At 39.9% G+C, this 20,229-nt stretch overlaps 1 protein-coding gene across 1 annotated transcript; it reads right to left on the reverse strand.

The window, feature by feature from the left end:
• Positions 1-1,016: 1,016 nt before the first annotated feature.
• get4 (guided entry of tail-anchored proteins factor 4) lies at positions 1,017-11,801 on the reverse strand. The gene is made up of 9 exons (XM_034134852.1): positions 11,621-11,801; positions 10,014-10,092; positions 8,929-9,010; positions 8,672-8,821; positions 7,016-7,154; positions 5,545-5,685; positions 4,764-4,839; positions 2,441-2,513; positions 1,017-1,917 (listed from the first exon to the last, which is right to left on the reverse strand). The coding sequence occupies exons 1-9, from the start codon at positions 11,758-11,760 to the stop codon at positions 1,826-1,828; spliced, it is 972 nt and encodes a 323-aa protein (XP_033990743.1). The 5' UTR covers positions 11,761-11,801; the 3' UTR covers positions 1,017-1,825.
• Between the last annotated feature and the right edge of the window lie 8,428 nt (positions 11,802-20,229).

Raw genomic sequence — 20,229 nt, forward strand, 5'->3', positions numbered from 1 at the left:
TGACCACATATACAGCTCCTTTTTAAAGATTACCTGGAGCACAGTGAGGGATTCTTTGTTCTGTTATTTAATGCTAAAGCTGAGAAGACGTGGACTGATGATTTCCCACTGATTAACAGCAGAACTTGTTTAAATCCCACTTCTGATTGTGCACTTGCTGAACGCTTAGAGTCTATTGATGCATTTATATAAACAAAATGAGACAGAAATGGTCAGCTAGTTCACATATTGTGCAACAGTAAAGTACAGGGTATATGCAGGAATCCTGAAGTCACATGTAATACCTTTTAAGACCTTTTTTAAGACCCTTTCCATACATTTTTAAGACCTCATCGCCACTTCAAGTTCTAACCGGTTACATTGGCGACACACTTCACATACCTCACATTTACTACAGTATTGATTGTCCTTCCTCCTTATCTTCCAACAGGGACTACAAATCAGCCCGGGACTCTTGACCGGCTCACTTCGGTACCACTAGTAAATTGCCAACGGGGGGTGCTAGTTACTTATCCGACCGGCCCACATCGTCCGACCGGCCCACTTCAGTACCGGCCCCTCGGGATTAGTACCGAACGTCCCGATGGCCAGTCCGCCACTGTCTTCCAACCATTTGGACACAAACTTGCATTTCCCCATAACGATGTTGTTTAACAACCGGCGTAAACGGAGCTTCGCGCGCTATCAAGCAGTGAGCGCGCGATGTCCTGTTCAGATGACGTCAAATCCAACGGGATGCCATAAATAAACTACACAGAATCACACCTAAACAATGATTACATTCAGGCAGACTGTAGAATACAACCTCTTTGGACAATTTATATACTTATTGAAAACAAGCTACAAAATGTAATACCTTGGAAAATGCAGTTTAATACTTTTTAATAGCCTTAATTTTCGCTAAATGTATTGATCAACTTGTAATACTTTTTAAGACCCCGCGGACACCCTGAAATAAGATTCACTCCAACAGACGTGTTTTCACAGCTCCTCTAATAAAAGATCACTTTACAAACTTGGTAGGTAACCCCAGCTTTTTATTTTTCACAGCGACATGTAGACAGGCACCCAGAGCCAAACACACACTCAGTGCCTCAGACAGTTTTTCATTAAAAATAAAAGACAAAGTTAGATTTGTTTCCACATGATTCCTCTCAGCAGTTCAGCGAGTGCACAGTGAGAAGAAGGAGCTAAACAGCTGTATGTTTGCAGTAACTCACTTAAATACAAATAGTATAAGAAAAGCAGAAAGTGTTTGTTTTGGAAGATGACCTCTTACAATAGCTTTGTTGTGTCCATGGTTGCAAAAAGATGTGAAACAAAGATGGTATTGACTACATTGAGTATAATTGTATAAACTACTAAAAGTTTTTAACGGAACAAAAAGGTGCTGAAAGACGGCAGCAACACCGAGCTGTGTTGAATAAGAACTGTAGTGAGTTTACTAAACCCTTTTATAATTATCTCCTCGGGTCATTCCCATCTCTACGGAGCGAGATTCCCCGGAGAAACGGGAAGTTTGTTATCATTAAAAATCAAAAATCAAAAACACCCTAAACAGACAGTCCCAAACCAACAACAAAATTAATGGTTAAATAATATAATCTTAGAATAATTGAACAGGTGAAGAGTTTGCAGTTTGGCGCAGTCTGTCTGGTTTTAAGACTGGATGGGGGGGGGGGAAGTTTTTTTTTGGAATCAGCACGCCTCTGGAAACCGGCCCCCTCGAGGTGGAGGTGAAGGAAGGAGGCGGCGTTCCTCTTTCTGTGTGTGTGTGTGTTTGTGTGTGTGTGTGTTCGTTTGTTCTCTTTGTATGGGTGCAGGATCAGTCCAGCTCGATGGGGCTGCTGTCCTCCAGCGCCTCCTCCGCTCCGTCCTCCTCCTCCCCCGACCCCATCAGGCTGTTCAGCAGGTTTCCTGAGGACCAATCACAGCGAGCGTCAGTCTGTGCATATAATACTGCTTCTTGTGGAGATTTCTAAAAATAAGTTTGAATATCATTATATTTTTAAAGAGTCCTCTCCTGCTGATGTTCAGGTGTATATCAGTATGTAGTGTCTCTACTTTAAAGAGTCCTCTCCTGCTGATGTTCAGGTGTATATCAGTATGTAGTGTCTCTACTGTGACATGTCTCCATGCTTTAATGTTCAAAAAGCTCTTTATATTTCTGATTGTTAGCTGGCCGGCTCTGTTGTGATTGGTCGACCAGCTTAGAGATGTGTTGGAGCGTGTGTTTAGTTTGGTGAAACAGGAATACTTGAATTCAGATCATGTACTATTTAATAACTGAAATGCTTCCTCTCTTGACACAGTTTATTTATGAGACTTAGGATGGTCGGGGTGAAAAAGTAACATAAAGCCTATCGCTGGTACTGAGATGACAGGATCTTGTGTGTAAATAATCCCAAACATTTGCTTTAAAGTGTCTGTTTCCACTCACCTAGCAGTCCTCCGTATGATGGGGACTGTTTGGGAGGAACGCCAAAGAAAACCTGTCCTATTCTGTCGAGATACTGAGGAGCCATCAGAGATCCAGAGGGAGAGGAGCACAGAGGGACAGGATGGTGAGTCAAACAAAAAACAGCCGAACACATGTTAACCAGGACTGAAATCTAACGATCATACATATATTTAGGGATATTTATGATATGATTTAGAGCAGGGCTATTCAATTGGTGGCCCGCGGTCCAAATCCGGCCCCGGGGTGATATTTACTGGCCCTCTGAGTATAATGTTAAAAAGTAATCAACATTTTTATTTTTTTGGGCCAGAGTGCCTTTATTCCAGAGAGGGTGTTACATTGAGAGATAGAGGGGAAGACATTGCCTGAAAACTTCGGCGGGCTCGGGTTTCGAACCCACCTGCTAGCTACTGTAGTGACAACTCACCTACTAGCTACTTTAGTGACAACCCACCTACTAGCTACTTTAGTGACAACCCACCTACTAGCTACTGTAGTGACAACCCACCTACTAGCTACTGTAGTGACAACCCACCTACTAGCTACTGTAGTGACAACTCACCTACTAGCTACTTTAGTGACAACCCACCTACTAGCTACTGTAGTGACAACCCACCTGCTAGCTACTGTAGTGACAACCCACCTACTAGCTACTGTAGTGACAACCCACCTGCTAGCTACTGTAGTGACAACCCACCTGCTAGCTACTGTAGTGACAACCCACCTACTAGCTACTTTAGTGACAACCCACCTACTAGCTACTGTAGTGACAACCCACCTACTAGCTACTGTAGTGACAACCCACCTACTAGCTACTGTAGTGACAACTCACCTACTAGCTACTTTAGTGACAATCCACCTACTAGCTACTGTAGTGACAACCCACCTACTAGCTACTGTAGTGACAACTCACCTACTAGCTACTGTAGTGACAACTCACCTACTAGCTACTTTAGTGACAACCCACCTACTAGCTACTGTAGTGACAACCCACCTACTAGCTACTGTAGTGACAACCCACCTACTAGCTACTTTAGTGACAACCCACCTACTAGCTACTGTAGTGACAACCCACCTACTAGCTACTGTAGTGACAACCCACCTACTAGCTACTGTAGTGACAACCCACCTACTGGCTACTGTAGTGACAACCCACCTACTGTAGTGACAACCCACCTACTAGCTACTGTAGTGACAACCCACCTACTAGCTACTTTAGTGACAACCCACCTACTAGCTACTGTAGTGACAACCCACCTACTAGCTACTGTAGTGACAACTCACCGACTAGCTACTGTAGTGACAACCCACCTACTAGCTACTGTAGTGACAACCCACCTACTAGCTACTGTAGTGACAACCCACCTACTAGCTACTGTAGTGACAACCCACCTACTAGCTACTGTAGTGACAACCCACTTACTAGCTACTGTAGTGACAACCCACCTGCTAGCTACTTTAGTGACAACTCACCTACTAGCTACTGTAGTGACAACCCACCTACTAGCTACTGTAGTGACAACCCACCTGCTAGCTACTTTAGTGACAACTCACCTACTAGCTACTGTAGTGACAACCCACCTACTAGCTGTAGTGACAACCCACCTACTAGCTACTGTAGTGACAACCCACCTACTAGCTACTGTAGTGACAACCCACCTACTAGCTACTGTAGTGACAACCCACCTACTAGCTACTGTAGTGACAATAGTGACAACCCACCTACTAGCTACTGTAGTGACAATAGTGACAACCCACCTACTAGCTACTGTAGTGACAACCCACCTACTAGCTACTGTAGTGACAATAGTGACAACCCACCTACTAGCTGTAGTGACAACCCACCTACTAGCTACTGTAGTGACAATAGTGACAACCCACCTACTAGCTGTAGTGACAACCCACCTACTAGCTACTGTAGTGACAACCAACCTACTAGCTACTGTAGTGACAACTCCTGTCATTTATTGCATCTCTGCGTGAATGATTAGATCATTTCACCTAAATGAAATCAAATTAAATGATGTTGATCTTCACATGTAGGCCTACTGAGTTCTGAACTTGCCATTTAGATCTATAAAGGCCTTGGGGCTATGTTGTTTGATTTAATTAAACACAATATATGCACTCCACTATGCTGTTGTAGTATTTACTGTATCTGAAGCTCTTAATATGATTGCTCATATTTCAAGCCATCTTTTTCCCAGCCCCTTGCTTTGGATCATTTTCATCAACCGGCCCCATTCCAAACTAATTGAATAGCCCTGCTTTAGAGTATGAACAAGTGAGCGTCAACACTCACCTCATTATACATGGGGTCCCTCTTCAGGGAAGGTTGATATTGCTCACATAACACTGTGAAAACTGTTAATTTACCCCTGAAGAAACAAAGAGAACAATGCATTATTACCCTCAAGATATTTTTCAAACACAAACATTTGACTGCTCTTAAAAAGTAGTCTATACAGCTCAAGGCGGGTTAGTTTTGATGATTTTAATGCCACCTTTAAACAAGATGTAAGGAAAAGACTACATTTATGATGCCAACTTTGAAATGCTTCCTGCTCAAAATACACTGCGCCTCGTATACACTGCCTGCTTCCACTTTCAGACATGTTTTTTTTTATTAAATGTGCACTTCCCTTATAATTCTGACTGTTAAGGCAAGAGGCATTTGTTAAATTATTCAAAATAATAAATTAAAAAAAGACGTAACCAATTGCTTTCTGTGATTTAAAATTGCAATATTAAGTTTTTAAAAAGATTTATAAAATCTCTTTTAAGACTTTTGAAATATTGAAGACATTTTAACACCAGAGATGAATTGATGCATTTAAATAAATCCAATAAAGCTTTTTTAAGGATCTGCAGGAACCACGCCTTGCTTTGTTTTCAAATGAGATGAATGCTGCAGGAGGAAGTCAGCTAATGCTATCTTAATTAGCTTATAACATGCCCAGAGCTCACTGCTGAGGAATCTGCACACATGTACAACAGAGTAAGAGTAATGGTACATTGAATTGAGTAAATACAATATATCTAAACAGCTTTTTGTGAGTGTGAATGCAACACATAGGACTCACCCATCCACTGCCAGCAGCAGAAACCAGATAAAGTTTAGTAGGGGCTGGACGAAGGGAGGGCCCTTCTCTATGGACGGGTGTTTCTCTGTGTATGTGCTGAACACCACGGAAGCACCGCTTTTGTTCTTTAAGCAGAGGAACCTGCAGCAAGGAGGATCAGAGGAGACGGGAATAGAAAAGGGAGGGAGAGGGAAGATAAAGGGAGAAGATGGGAGAGAAAATGATTCAGAAAGTGGGACACGGAGGAAGAAGGAACAGAAACTAAGAGATCAAACGCTTTACAGAAAATGCTGACAGACAGAAATGGATATGACACATATACTGGAGGAGGATGCATCAACAATACTACTATCTCCACAATACCACACCCTCAATCCAACAACACCTTTGATTGCTTTCTTTGATAGTAAGGATTATTCCTGCACTCATTTCGAATATACACGGTCTTTTTGTTTGATTAAATGGTCAAGGCATTCGCTTTTAAAAGCCCCCTATTATACTGTTTTTCATCAATATATTCTAGGTCTCAGATATATACAGAGCCTGTCTCTGATTGGCTGAAACACCAAACAGACCATTGCAGCATCCCATAATCCCCTCTGTTTCAGCCCTGTTTCCAAAGTGCTGATTCTCTGTCTGTTACTTTAGATGAAAATAAGGAGCCCCTCCCCACGCCCCTCTGAGAGAGATTTGGTTACAAAGAACTCAATGGTGCTCTAGGAGGAGATTCAGGTGATAAGGTGGGGGGGGTACCTTGGTTGCTGATTGGCTAATGGTTACACAAGCCAACACATTGTTATGACATCATAAAGTGGCCAAAATCTGATCAGCTCATTTTCAGACAGGTTTTTATATAAATGGATCAGGACAGAAAGAGAGAGAATCTTTGTTCCTGAAACTTTCAGAGTCTCTTTACACAGAGGGGACACATGTTGATGTAGAAGAGACATGAAGAAGAGGGGACACATGTTGATGTAGAAGAGACATGAAGAAGAGGGGACACATGTTGATGTAGAAGAGACATGAAGAAGAGGGGACACATGTTGATGTAGAAGAGACATGAAGAAGAGGGGACACATGTTGATGTAGAAGAGACATGAAGAAGAGGGGACACATGTTGATGTAGAAGAGACATGAAGAAGAGGGGACACATGTTGATGTAGAAGAGACATGAAGAAGAGGGGACACATGTTGATGTAGAAGAGACATGAAGAAGAGGGGACACATGTTGATGTAGAAGAGACACGAAGAAGAGGGGACACATGTTGATGTAGAAGAGACATGAAGAAGAGGGGACACATGTTGATGTAGAAGAGACATGAAGAAGAGGGGACACATGTTGATGTAGAAGAGACATGAAGAAGAGGGGACACATGTTGATGTAGAAGAGACATGAAGAAGTGGATTTTGCATAATAGGTGACCTTTAAAATACGAGAATATAAAGTAAGGAATATTGGCGTTTCACTCACTGTAGGACGGCCTGCGCCACAAACATGTCGACCTCGCTGCGGAAGCCTCGTGACGCTGAATACTCGACCAGCATCTGTGCGCAGCCCTCACCGTCAGTCGAGTGCAGGAAGTGGTAACGAGACTCACTGTAGTTTTGTTCTGAAGAAACAAAGTTATTAAATATTTAAACAGTGATTCCCTTTTAATGGTGCTGAATTATGAGCAGCACAAACACCCCGGAAGAAATAGTCTTTTAAAATGCTACATAGCTCGTGAGAAAGCAGTCAGATGGTAATTTGGGAGGAAGTTTGGACACGTGTGCTGTGATTCATTTGTCATCGACACATCAGTCATCCATATTCTTTTTTTATGAAGTAGGAAATAATTACAATTTACATGTGAACTTGTTCTAAAAGTGATGCATTTCTCTTCAAATAAGTGCTGTGTGGTGGATCTTATAAAAGCCGATGTGAAGCTTGGTTTATTTCGATTTTAAAAAGTAATTGATACAAATGAATCGATCATCTTTAACCCTTAGATGTACAAGTGGGTCTTTTTTGACCCGGTGAGGTGGTTTTCTTGAAGTATCTTTGTAATTACATTTTTGTTATCATTTCATATTCCAGCTATTCCTCAAAAAACATGTTTTGGATATCATGCCATTCACATTTTAAATTGACATTTTATACATTTTAAGAAATTGTAGTTTTTGTATTTCTACCCCAAGCTTCCATAAGTGGGTCAAAAATGACCCGCATGCATTTCCTATGGGATCCTATGGGAACCTTTGATTCTTATCACCTGTTGCTGTCAGGAATACATTCACTGTGGACCACACAGACTACACAAGTGACACCTCTCAGGAAGATTATTTTACACAGCAAGATCTGATACCTGTCAGTATAATAATAATAATAATAATAATAATAATAATAATAATAATAATACATTATATTTGTATAGGGCTTTTCAAGGACTCAAAATCGCTTTACAATATAAGGAAAGGTTAGGGTGGGGGGTATAGGACTATCAAACTTGATCAACCGGCATGGATTGATGGGGGGGGTGGGCTATGAGTAGACAAGAGAAGAGATGAGTTTTGAAAAGGGACTGGAATACTGTGAGGGTCTCAGAATAGCGGAGATCTTTGCATCGATATGTTCAAAACGGTTTTTTTCAAAATTTAAAAAAGAATTATAAAATTATAAATAGTGAAAAATTAAATATTAAATATTTCTAGTGTGAACCAAAATATAATACAAGTGATTTTTCTTAACCAAAACGACAAAAATGGCATAAAAACACATTATTCTAATACGGGTCCTTTTTGACCCACTTATGGAAGAGTGTAGGGTCCAGTCACTCTAAGGGCATCTAAGGGTTAAATCAATGTAGTGTGGCGGTAGATTGAGTGTTTGATTGGGTTAGCTTTAGTCAACTTGCGGCCTACAGTATATAGACTTTTTGCGCTACTTTTTATTTTGTATTTTATCATATATGTTGCATTGTTGGAGGAGCTCAGGTCAGAAGAATTTTATTGCCATTTCTACACTGTAGCTTTGACAATAAAACCTTTGAATCTATTGTATACCGTTTAGTTCAAAATGTATGACGACTCGTGTCAAACATGAGTTATAACCCTGTACACTGGGTCAAGTTGCTGATCCATGTGTTACCTTTCCACAGGGTGACAGCCAGCAGCTGGTGTAGTTTTGGGTGTCCCAGTTTGCCGGGCCCTCCTGTGGACCATTTCAAGGCTCTGGACACAAACGCTACCCTCTCCGGAGAGTTCGGCTCCATCCGGCTGAACAGCTTCGCCAGGCATTCTGCTCAACACACGCATAACAAAAATCTCACCGTAAACATCTCGAAGCAAAGGGATTATTTTCGGTGTATTTGAAATCTTTAAAAAAAGTTCAAGGCTGCCACTTACCTAATAGTTCATCTTCAACTTTTACCTCAGATTTCTCAAACACCTCGAGCACCAGCATGGACAGGTCTGCTGCGCTGTTTTGCTGGAGAAACACAAGTAAGGGCATCTTTAATTCCACATTTTACAAAGAATTTAATAAAGTTTGCACAAGAGCCAGAGGGGACAGGAGAAGAAGCTTAATACATCTTTCCATTATGAATGTATCACTATCTTTACATCCACAGTAACAATAGATTTGATTAAGGCATAACATCTGAAACGGTGTGTGTGTCAGCGTTTCTGCCAGGGGGGCGTCTTGCCGTCATTTGACGCCCTTATTCAGCTCGGGACGCCCTGAACTTGAGCCGAGGGTGTCCAAAAAAATAATAATTCGAGAGAAGATCGAGAGTTTTTATCGCTTGAAATGACGAAAAGGAAAAAGGACAAGGACATCCCTCTGTTGGAGGGGCAAAGGAGTCTGGTGGGATTCTTTTCGCCGCCAGCAAAGCGTGTTCCTGTGACGGAAAGTGTACTGCCGGCGAGCCTTGACGGGAGGTGCTAGTGGAGCACGCGCGTGAACTGCGAGCGCCGGAGCCTCGCAGCGGCGAAACTGAGGCTCCGTGGTAAACTGTGGGAACATGAAGAGCCGTTTAGGAGCCGAAAGAGCCGGGTCTTCTTAGTGAGCCGAGCCAAATGATCCGGCTCACTAAAAAGAGCCGGAATTCCCATCACTAATACGTAAAGAGATAGTATCTATAAAAGAGACAGCTCAATTCAAAATTCAAGTCACGTGACACAACGTGACGTCACCCCTCCCGCTCTCAGCCCTGGTCTGGCGGAAACACTGGTGTGTGGCATTAGTGCAATGGGTCTCCAAACAAACTCTATATAAAGTGTCACCAGTAATAATCTGATATGCCTACTCTGGTATTAAAGTCCAACTAAAGCAGATAGTAAAAACAGTGGACCAACAAACTTTGAAACATAACATTTTCATCAACCTATCAGGGGGCGTGTCCACGAACATGGGCACACTATTCTACACTTGAAACAGGTTGAAACAAACCTGTTGTGGCCGGCTAATTGAATGTAAAATCTAAATGTACCTGGTTATGGCTGAAGAAGAGTAGAGCTCCATTGTACATCAGCTCCCTGGCCTCAGCATGTTTTGCCTGTGACATGTACCTGATGAAGGGAAAGCACAACAAGCTGATATTATCTTATATCTGCTTTTCGAAACAGTCACACGCTTAGTTTGCATCACTCAAGAACTTTCCCGCATGGGGGTGAAAGATAAGACCCATGCTGTGGGTTTAGCTTGAGGAACAAAACATGGTGTCATTGTGAACTTTGCAAATAAGTACAACAACTTGTTGGGCCAATTGAAGCATTTTTTTTTTTAGACGAACCAGCTTACATTTAGGAGATGATTTACAGGAGATAATATTGCAATTGTAACTGTTGGTCAAGGGAAGGACAATGACCAGCAGAAGGGAACACACTCACTATTTGATATGGTGAGGGATATGTTTGGATTGAATTTAATTCAGAACAGATCACCTTATTTAGTTTACTATGCTCCAGGTGGATATCAGTTTGGCAGCATTACTTATACATGTACTAAGACAAACTGCTATGCTTCTATACTTTAATGAAGTAAATATCTATGTGCGTGTGTGAATGTTCTTTAATTAATGGAAATAGGCAGACACTGGGTTTTGACAAGACCTATCCTACAACAGTGTCCAGCTGTCATGAGATCGTAATAAGATAAGATATATAGACTTTTTCAGCCCAGCAGCATGTTAGGCATTGCACATCTCAAAATAGAAAATAAAACTGACATTTCAAATATATACAAGTTGACCGTAAATGAAACAAATGTATTCTGAGACAGAACATGCATTTCAGCTTATATTTTTTAAATGTATTATGCTAGTTTTTATCTTATATGTTTGTCTATGTATCGTTTCTTAATATTAAGGTGTGGAGAGCTGAACGTAAAGTAATTCACTGTTCTGTGCAACTGCCCAATTATACTTTATATATATATGACAATAAATATGTTGAATAACTAGCTGTACAGAATAAATACATTAGGTAAACAGTAGAAAAAAAACAAGTTTTTAAATGGTCTTTTAATCTATATTTTAATATCGTTTTATAGTTATAGTTTTTGGCGTATTTATTAGTTTAGTCTTCCTTTATCTTACCGAGAGGGATCATGATTTATTATATTGTGGTTTATTTTTATAAAGATTTATGTCTAGCACCTCTTAGCTCAGACTGCGGTGGTGCATAAGGTGGCTACATGGCTACATGCTAACACAGCTGGACAGCCTAAATAAGAAAACTAAAACGGTTATGTTCTCTTGATATACATGTAAAGTATGTTTTCTAATAACCCAAACACACAGAACCTCTGACTGTCTTGTTTTAGCAGTCTAGCTAACTCGGTTTTGGCCATTTATGTGTTGCTAAAACACGTAGCTAGCTCGCTACTAGCATTCCCATTTTGTGGATTTTTGATTGACAGCACAGCTTGTCCACACAAACAGTCGGTCCAACGAGAGTAGGTGGGTCCGCGGTGGGATTCAACCAATCACGAACCGACAGGCGCACCAGCAAGGTTGACAGTGGAAGGATCTGGAACAGGCAGGCCCTGAAAAGCCAACTGACAGTTACAACTGCACATACAAAACGTAATTCTTACCTAAAAAATAAAGTCCTGTACATCTGGTGTGCTTCATAGTAATCCCCCTTTTCTACGCTGGCTCTCAGTTTTCCTTCCACCCTCTGTACTCCTCCACGGTTTCTGGCACTGGAGCCCCGCAGAGACTCCGGCTCCGACATCGCTGCAAATGTTGACAGTGTGGGGAAGCGGAAAAGCTTTTAATAAAACGGACCCTCCTCGCTTTCCGTAGCCGGCGTGTTGTGGTTATTTGTGGTCGGGAAATAGTGAACACCAAAAATAACAAACTGATAATTAAAAATACAAACTTGGAAAAAGTACAACTCCAGGATAGAATAATTTATACTTCAAAGGTGGTAGTACAGATGCAGTTTTTTTTGTATTTGTACAGTTCATTTTTTTATTTTAGGGAAAGGTCATATTCATTAAAAGACATGTTTACCAAGAATTAAAACAATATGAATACAAATGCAATCAAAAATAATTGTGTACATAACATCTTTGTTTATTTAATGTAATTTGTTGTATTACATTATATGTCTACCCCTCTACAAAATATATGATGTTTATATAAGTTCTTCTTGCATAAAAACATTTGTTATAAAATAGTGAACAACACGACCTCAGTCCAAGAAACCCTGTCACACCATGAAGGCAGCATGGGCAGGGCCGTCCTTCCCTACAGGCCGTTCATGCAGGCTGCATGGGGCCTCACATTGCGCAGGGGGCCTCGCGCAGGGGGCCTCGGCTTATGAGCTCGGCTTGTGCGCAGTTCTCCTCGCAGTTCTCCGCGCACAACATAACATTTTGATTGCAGGACTTTTACTGTAACAGAGTATTCCTACACTCGGGTACTTTTACTCAAGAACAAGATCTGAGTACTACCAATTAACTTCTTAATAAAACTACTTGGTGGTTAGTTGAACATCGCAATACTGGTCATGATCACGGTTTTATGAGGTTCATTCAAGTTGTCTCTACCTCTGCTCTGCCTTAGGTTCAGGGAAATATGTGTTCAGCGAGTCAGTTCATGCCCTTAAAAATCTCGTAAAAAAATTACACAATATCCTGTCCTGAAGGCAATGCAATAAATATAACTCAGGATTTAAGGCTGTTTTGCAGAAGTCGCAAGATGAGCCTCTCATTGCGACATTGACTTCTTTGCACTGGTCTGAAGAGATTGTGTGTATCTTCCGTATCTTCACAAGTGTGTGTGCACAAGTGTGAGTTTGTGGCAAGGGCCCAAGAAAAAGATTTACGGCAAGTTTCACAATCATGCTGCTTGTAGACAAACAAAACCAACCTTTTGCTGGATTCACAACTCGAATCAAAATATTTTTGACACTGATGAAGACTATTGGCAATTTCATTACTTAATACAAAATCATTTAAAGGTGGGGTAGGTAATTCACTTCAGAAACACTTTTTGTTATATTCCATGGAATGCTCTTAACATCCCGATAGCAATGAATACATTAAATGCTTTGACAATAAATACATAAAAATTCATCTGTGGAAGCCGTGGCGCTGTAAAAAGCACCAATCATCTTAGCCGGCCCGGCTAAAATAACTGGATGGCCTACCTGCCTGTCAGCCTTCCACAAACTTATCTCGTGCCCTCAGTGTTTTGGCCGTGCTGCTTTCTGACAGAGGATCTGTGAGGGTCTGAACGTAATCTGATTTTAAATAAAATACATCATTGCGGTCTGGTTATTATGTACTTTATGACTCTATCATCTTTATTTTCCATTTCATTGTATTTTTGAATGACTTTTTTTATTGTTTTTAATCTATTTTATTTTCACATTTGTATCAATTGCTTGTCAAACCCTTTGAAGTGTATCAGAGGAGCTCTAAAAGGTGCTATATCATTGTTTTAAATGTGATAATTGGTCATAATGTTATCGTTATTTTTACTTTACTTCCTTTATTCTACCTATTTCTATTATTAAAGGTGGGGTAGGTAAGTTTGAGAAACCGGCTCGAGATACACTTTTTGTTATATTCCATGGAATGCTCTTAACATCCCGATAGCAATGAATATCTAAAGTGCTTTGACAAAAAAATCCATAAAAAAAAGTCATCTGTGGAAGCCGTGGTACTGTAAAAAGCACGACCAATCATCTGAGCCGGCCCGGCTAAAATAACTGGATGGCCTACCTGCCTGTCAGCCTTCCATCTGTGCACAAACTTATCTCGTGCCCTCGTGCCCTCGTTCGTGTGTGTTGGAGGAGGGGCTCTGTAAGGAAGTCTGAAGGAAGGGGCAGATTTTTTTCGGCTGTGTACTATCAAATTCTAGCGCATTCGAGCTGGTTTCTCCATTCTTACCTACCCTACCTTTAATTGATTCATATAGTATAGTATATTCATATAGATATGATCATATGTGTCACCTAAAATAAGTTTTACATGAAAAATATGTCATTCTGCTGCTGCAAATGTTTGTTTTTGAACTAATGTAAATGCTATTTTTCTTCACAGACTGCTAGGAACAACCAACAACCCTGCATTCTTGGAACGCAATGCCCTAGTTACTACAGACAGACATTGTTGAGTTGGACTCTGGAAAATATGGGAAAAAAATCATCAGTGACATAGCAACACTCAAATGAATACAGTCTAAAATGTCAGAGGTGGGAGAAAGTCACTATTTTGAATGTTACAGTACATACATCTGAGGTCTTGGGACGCTAGAAACAAGTCCAAAGATTTGATTTTTAAGTCATAAACCAGTAATAAGGCGATCCTCAGACTACAATTTTTTTTTTCTTACGAACCAGATGGCTCTCAGTTATTACTTCTTTAATTAATGTTCTCTCCTGTAACTTGATCGGACGTTTTCAGATTAAATAAAGGATCTGGTAAACCAAATGTTGACCTGCTAGTATTAATGAAAGGAGTTTTACGAGATTTAAACACACTGTGTAATCAACATGCTGTTTAATCTTTGGGTTTTGGGTAATCTATCGCGTCACCGAGGCAACCAAAATAGAATTCTGCCCATTTGACATTTAAACAAAAACATTAAAAAAAATGTGATACAGACAGGGAGATCCAAATGCTGTCTTTCACAATCCTGAGGAATACAAATGTAATATCAAAAACCTTTCAATCTAAATTAGACCCATATTACACCCATGTAACACCAATATTACACTCATATTACACCCATATTACACCCATATTACACATGGACACAACCTGTCAAATGCCTGAATCCCCAAGGATACAGAAACCATGTAAGGGTTAAAGCCTTTAAACAAAACTGTGTTTCTTCCATTACTATATTTGCTTTTTATTGGCTGTTTGATTGGAAATATGTGTAGCCAAGATGTTAACAATTGTGAATGCTTTCAAACACACTCATTTATTTTTGGAAGGATGATCAGTATTGATCAGTATTGAGGTCACACACAGTGTTGGTTAGACAGACTAAAGTGATTACAAAACCTGTAGCTTTTAACTCCTGAATTACATTGAGTCTGACACTAGATGGAGACACAGACTCTGCATGTGTGTGTTGTTATGAGCTGCATCCATGCACTTATAGTCATTTTTAACCACCTTTTAAGTTAAATACTCTACATATTCTCTTAAAGGTAGTATTTTGTCTGAAATGACTGGACTTTAATGTCTCTGATAACAAAAATAATAGTTAGTAAACTGGTGGTAAAGGTGTTGTGGAGGAAGTGGCTTGTTTTGCTTCCCACGCAGAGGAGGGTTTTCCGGTTAAAGTTTCCTTTGTGATTCGGAAGTGGCGGTGTGATGCCGTTTATCCTTACAGACACAACACACAAGAGACAACCATGAAAAGTAAGCGTTGAATAGATAAAGTTACATTACATAGATTAGCATTTTCTACAGAAAACCCGCAGTGACAAACAAGAGTTAAAGCTAAATAGCTAACGGTTAATAGTAAATGCTAATGGCATGCTAACGGTAGCTAGCTAACTTGTGAATGTCTGCAGTAAACAGGGATGGGATTAGCTTTAAAAACCTAGCTTGTGTCTATAATAAGGATGATATTCAGTTTTTGGTTACATTGTTAGTTTATTATGTCGTTTAGGTGCGATTTCACATAGTGGTTTGACTAAAATGTGCGTTTAGACTTCAGGTTAACTCCCACCCAGACATGCTAACAATAGCTTAGCATGTCTGTGTTTTGGACACTGACAGCTGTAGCTCCATGACATCTGTGGAAAGGCCTGTGAAATGTGGTCTTGTTTAACCCATATTATCATATTTTTTTATTATATTTTAACTTATTTTACTCCACTAGGACCTTTGTTTTGTACATGTCCTGGTTACACTGATATCAAAGCTGCTGTAATCCGTACAGTATTAGCAGAGGTGGAAGAAGTACTCAGATCTTGTACTTGAGTAAAAGTACAAGTACCAGAGTGTAGGAATACTCTGTTACAAGTAAAAGTCCTGCAATTAAAGTGTTACTCAAGTAAAAGTACAAAAGTATTAGCATCTAAAAGTACCAAAAGTAAAAGTAGTCAGATTGGTCCATTTCAGAATAATATATACGATATGTTTTATAATTATTGATGGATTAAAGTGTTATCAAAGCTGGTAAAGGTGCAGCTAGTTTTAATAACTTTGTTTACTGCAGGGTAGCTTGTCAATTTAGTCTGAGTAAAATATCTGAGTACTTCTTCCACCACAGGAAATAGCTTTTCTGTTATGAAGCTTTTTTTATTTTCTCCAACAGAACCAAACAAAGCTCCATCCTGCTGAAATGAGAACACGCCTCTCCAGGATTTAGTAATACAGGTAAGCAACAAACCAATTTCCCATCAAGCCTAATGTGCCTAAGGTCATTACATTGGAACGACATCCTGTACCATCCTGCTCACTGACATGCTGTTGTAATATTTTGGGGGTTTTCCTGTATCTGATGTTGAAACAAAGCTTTTTCTGTCAGGACGTGTGTGTGTGTGTGTCTCTGTGTTTACCTGTCTAATATGTTGATGCAAATTTGACAGGCTAGTGTGGGCAGGTATGGAGGAATGCTAGAGTAATAAGTGTCCTTCTCTAAAGTATTGCAACAGATCAGTACACACACACACACACAGACAGACAGACAGACAGACAGACAGACGTCCATCACACTTCCTCAAAGTCCAAGACAAAAAAAGTGATCATAATAATCTTTTTTGTTTTTCAATTTAAAGAGGCTATAAAACAGAAAAGCAGGAATTATCAATATTTGAGAGACTGAAAACAGCACTGTATGCCTCGTTAGCGTGACAAATCCCTTTTACCATGAATCACAATAGTATATTTTCATTGCTGATAATGCCTAATCTTCTGAATACTTTATCGATTAATTGTTTGTTCAATAAAAGGTCAGAAAAAAGTCCATCCCAGTTTCTTAGTCATTTTATTGTTTTGATTTGTTAGTCCAAAACAAAGGTTATTAATTTATAGAGGGTATTCAACAAAGAAAAGCACGAACTCTCCATATTTGAGAGACAGAAAACTGCCTGCATCTCTACACCACAGATATATAAAACCACTGAAAAACCTTCTTGTGTCTTGATGGCATTAGATTTGCATCTCAAAGTGATGTGTTCCCCTGATACTGAGATCACATGATGTCCTGAAGCCAACAATCACACCATCTCTGTGTCAAATCACAGTAGCTTGCACAGTAATCAGGCATGCAGTGTGTCCTACTGTAGATGCTAGTATTGGTTGTTAGTCCACACTGCAGCGGTCTGACCCTCCATTCTTTATTCTTATTATTCTGCTCCATTTTACAACCACAAATGTCACCGTCACGTCATTTCCTTCCCGTTCCCAGCTTGTTTCCTGGTTGTTTTTTTCTCAGCCTCCCTTGTGACTCCCTTGTTGGACATCTGTAACATGTGATCAAGTGTGTAATATAATCACGCTAAAATGTGCATGCACACTCAAGTCTGTACGCTTTGAGGATTTGCTCAGTGTCATGGCGGGGGAAGTTGCAAATTCTTTGACTCGAGGACATCAGGTGATTCAATATGTAAACAGGGTGGTGTTGAAAGACTTCTAAGACATTTTGAATCATCATATCCTCTATATAATCTGTTGAAATCTCATGTATCCTATTATAAATAATGATACGCTTAAATCCAAACACAAAACGGACACCTTTCTTAATTACAGGATTAAAGGATTATTTTGTTCATGATGCAAAACATGTTTGCACAATTAGATGCAGAACAAAAACAAAAGCTGTGTATTCCCTGAAGTGATTTTTATTAATTCGCAATTGCAGGAAAGTTAACAATGATGAAATATCTGGGTAAATAATATGGCCGGCATCTTTAACATCAATAAAATTGGACACCAGGGAACATTTACTTTGACTTTTGAGCACCAAACATCAACTTAATAGTTGGGGAAGAACACTACTTGGTCTTCAACAAGCTCACAGTGTGGCTGGGTATTGAACTTCAGTTATTGTTTTGTCATAAAGTATTAAAAAGTGTCAAGGTGGTATTATATATCTACTTCAAATCTTAATTTTGCCAAGACAGGGTGTCCGCGGGGTCTTAAAAAGTATTAAAAGTTGATAAATCAATTTAGCGAAAATGAAGGCTATTAAAAAGTATTAAACGGCATTTTCCAAGGTATTACATTTTGTAGCTTGTTTTCAATAAGTATATAAATTGTCCAAAGAGGTTGTATTCTACAGTCTGCCTGAATGTAATCATTGCGTAGGTGTGTAGTGTGATTCTGTGTAGTTTAGTTATGGCATCCCGTTGGGTTTGACGTCATCTGAACAGGACATCGCACGCTCACTGCTTGATAGCGTGCGAAGCTCCGTTTACGCCGGTTGTTAAACAACATCGTTATGGGGAAATGCAAGTCTGCGTCCAAATGGTTGGAAGATAAGGAGGAAGGACAATCAATACTGTATATAGTAAATGTGAGGTAAAGTGTGTCGCCAAGGTAACCGGTTAAAACTCCAAGTGGCGATGAGGTCTTAAAACGTATGGAAAGGGTCTTAAAAAAGGTCTTAAAAGGTATTACATTTGACTTCAGGATTCCTGCATACACCCTGCAAGAGCAACTTGTATATTATTCATGGCAACGTTTCTAAACATCGACAGAAATGATTTTGTTCCTGTTAATCAGTTTGTACAGCCACTTTTTGAAGCTAAATGAATATGAAGCATTTACTATCTACGTTTTAACCGTTGATTCAGTCCTTTCCATAAAGTAGAATGTGCTACTTATAGCATAGCTTCTATTGTGTATTGTGTTTTCATTTAAATGTGTTTTAATGTGTAATTTTAATTGCAAACCAAAGACACATTGTGGCATGCGAAAAAGTACACCACAATAAAGACATTTCTATTACTGCTTGTGCTAAGACTTTCAACATCTTTTTAATAACAACTGTCAAATAAATTGTAATGATACCCTGCAGGCTAAAAAAACATTCTCTCAGATTAAATTAAATTTGGTGTGTGTGTGTGTGTGTGTGTGTGTGTGTGTGTGTGTGTGTGTGTGTGGTGTGTGTGTGTGTGTGTGTGTGTGTGTGTGTGTGTGGTGTGTGTGTGTGTGTGTGTGTGTGTGTGTGTGTGTGTGTGTGTGTGTGTGTGTGTGTGTGTGTGTGTGTGTGTGTGTGTGTGTGTGTGTGTGTGTGTGTGTGTGTGTGATGTGTGTGTGTGTGTGTGTGTGTGTGGTGCTGTGTGTGTGTGGTGTGTGTGTGGTGTGTGTGTGTGTGTGTGTGTGTGTGTGTGTGTGTGTGTGTGTGTGTGTGTGTGTGTGTGTGTGTGTGTGTGTGTGTGTGTGTGTGTGTGTGTGTGTGTGTGTGTGTGTGTGTGTGTGTGTGTGTGTGTGTGTGTGTGTGTGTGTGTGTGTGTGTGTGTGTGTGTGTGTGTGTGTGTGTGTGTTCTCAGACAACACTGACTCATTGTTTTTTTTTAAAGAAACCCCACAGCTTGATGTTTGCAGAGAACATGAGAGTGGTGTGCAGCCAAAGTTACTATTAGAAGTTGCACCAGATTTACTCAAGGGCTGGGAAATATATGTGATATTGCACAAGTGTCAAACCTAGTTTTAAAGACACTTTGTGGGGTTGTTCCTGTCGTGTGTTATATGGGTGTTTGTGCATGTAAATGGTCTGCAAACGCTAAAATCACAAAGTTAGGCAAAGCTGGCGTCATTTTCTAAACGTACCTGACTGTTGTGTTATTATATATTGAAGTGATGTCATTTTCTTTTAAATATTTGTCACTACAAAAAGCATACGTACAGCAGTAATACACATTTCTATGGTGTGGATATCATGGTTTATTTTAGATGTCAAACCGTCGAAAATATGCAAAACAGCTGACTGAGAACAGCTGAATACCTTAATGGGGATATTTGTCTCGCAGCTAGATCAACACAGAACACACATCTTTTATAGCTTCCTTTATGGAACACTTCCTTGTGTAAATGGTAAAATGTAACATGGTTTAAATGTGTGGAAATTGCACTGGTTGTTAAAAAAGATCCATAAACAAAGCACTGCCTCTTTGAAGCAGCCGCCACAGCAACAGTTAAGCCCCGTGCAGAGACGCAGAGACACACACACACACACACACACACACACACACACACACACACACACACACACACACACACAC

The sequence above is a fragment of the Trematomus bernacchii genome, unplaced genomic scaffold (assembly GCF_902827165.1).
Source record: "Trematomus bernacchii unplaced genomic scaffold, fTreBer1.1, whole genome shotgun sequence".
In the NCBI taxonomy this organism is placed as follows: Eukaryota; Metazoa; Chordata; class Actinopteri; order Perciformes; family Nototheniidae; genus Trematomus; species Trematomus bernacchii.

Excerpts from the sequence above, each read along its gene's own strand:
- get4 (XM_034134852.1), bottom strand. The coding sequence starts at position 11,760 with ATGTCGGAGCCGGAGTCTCTGCGGGGCTCCAGTGCCAGAAACCGTGGA. Across the intron at positions 8,822-8,928 it reads AGTTGAAGATGAACTATTAG|AATGCCTGGCGAAGCTGTTC; the intron begins GTAAGTGGCAGC and ends TGTGTTGAGCAG. Across the intron at positions 5,686-7,015 it reads GTGGCGCAGGCCGTCCTACA|GTTCCTCTGCTTAAAGAACA; the intron begins GTGAGTGAAACG and ends TCCTTGCTGCAG.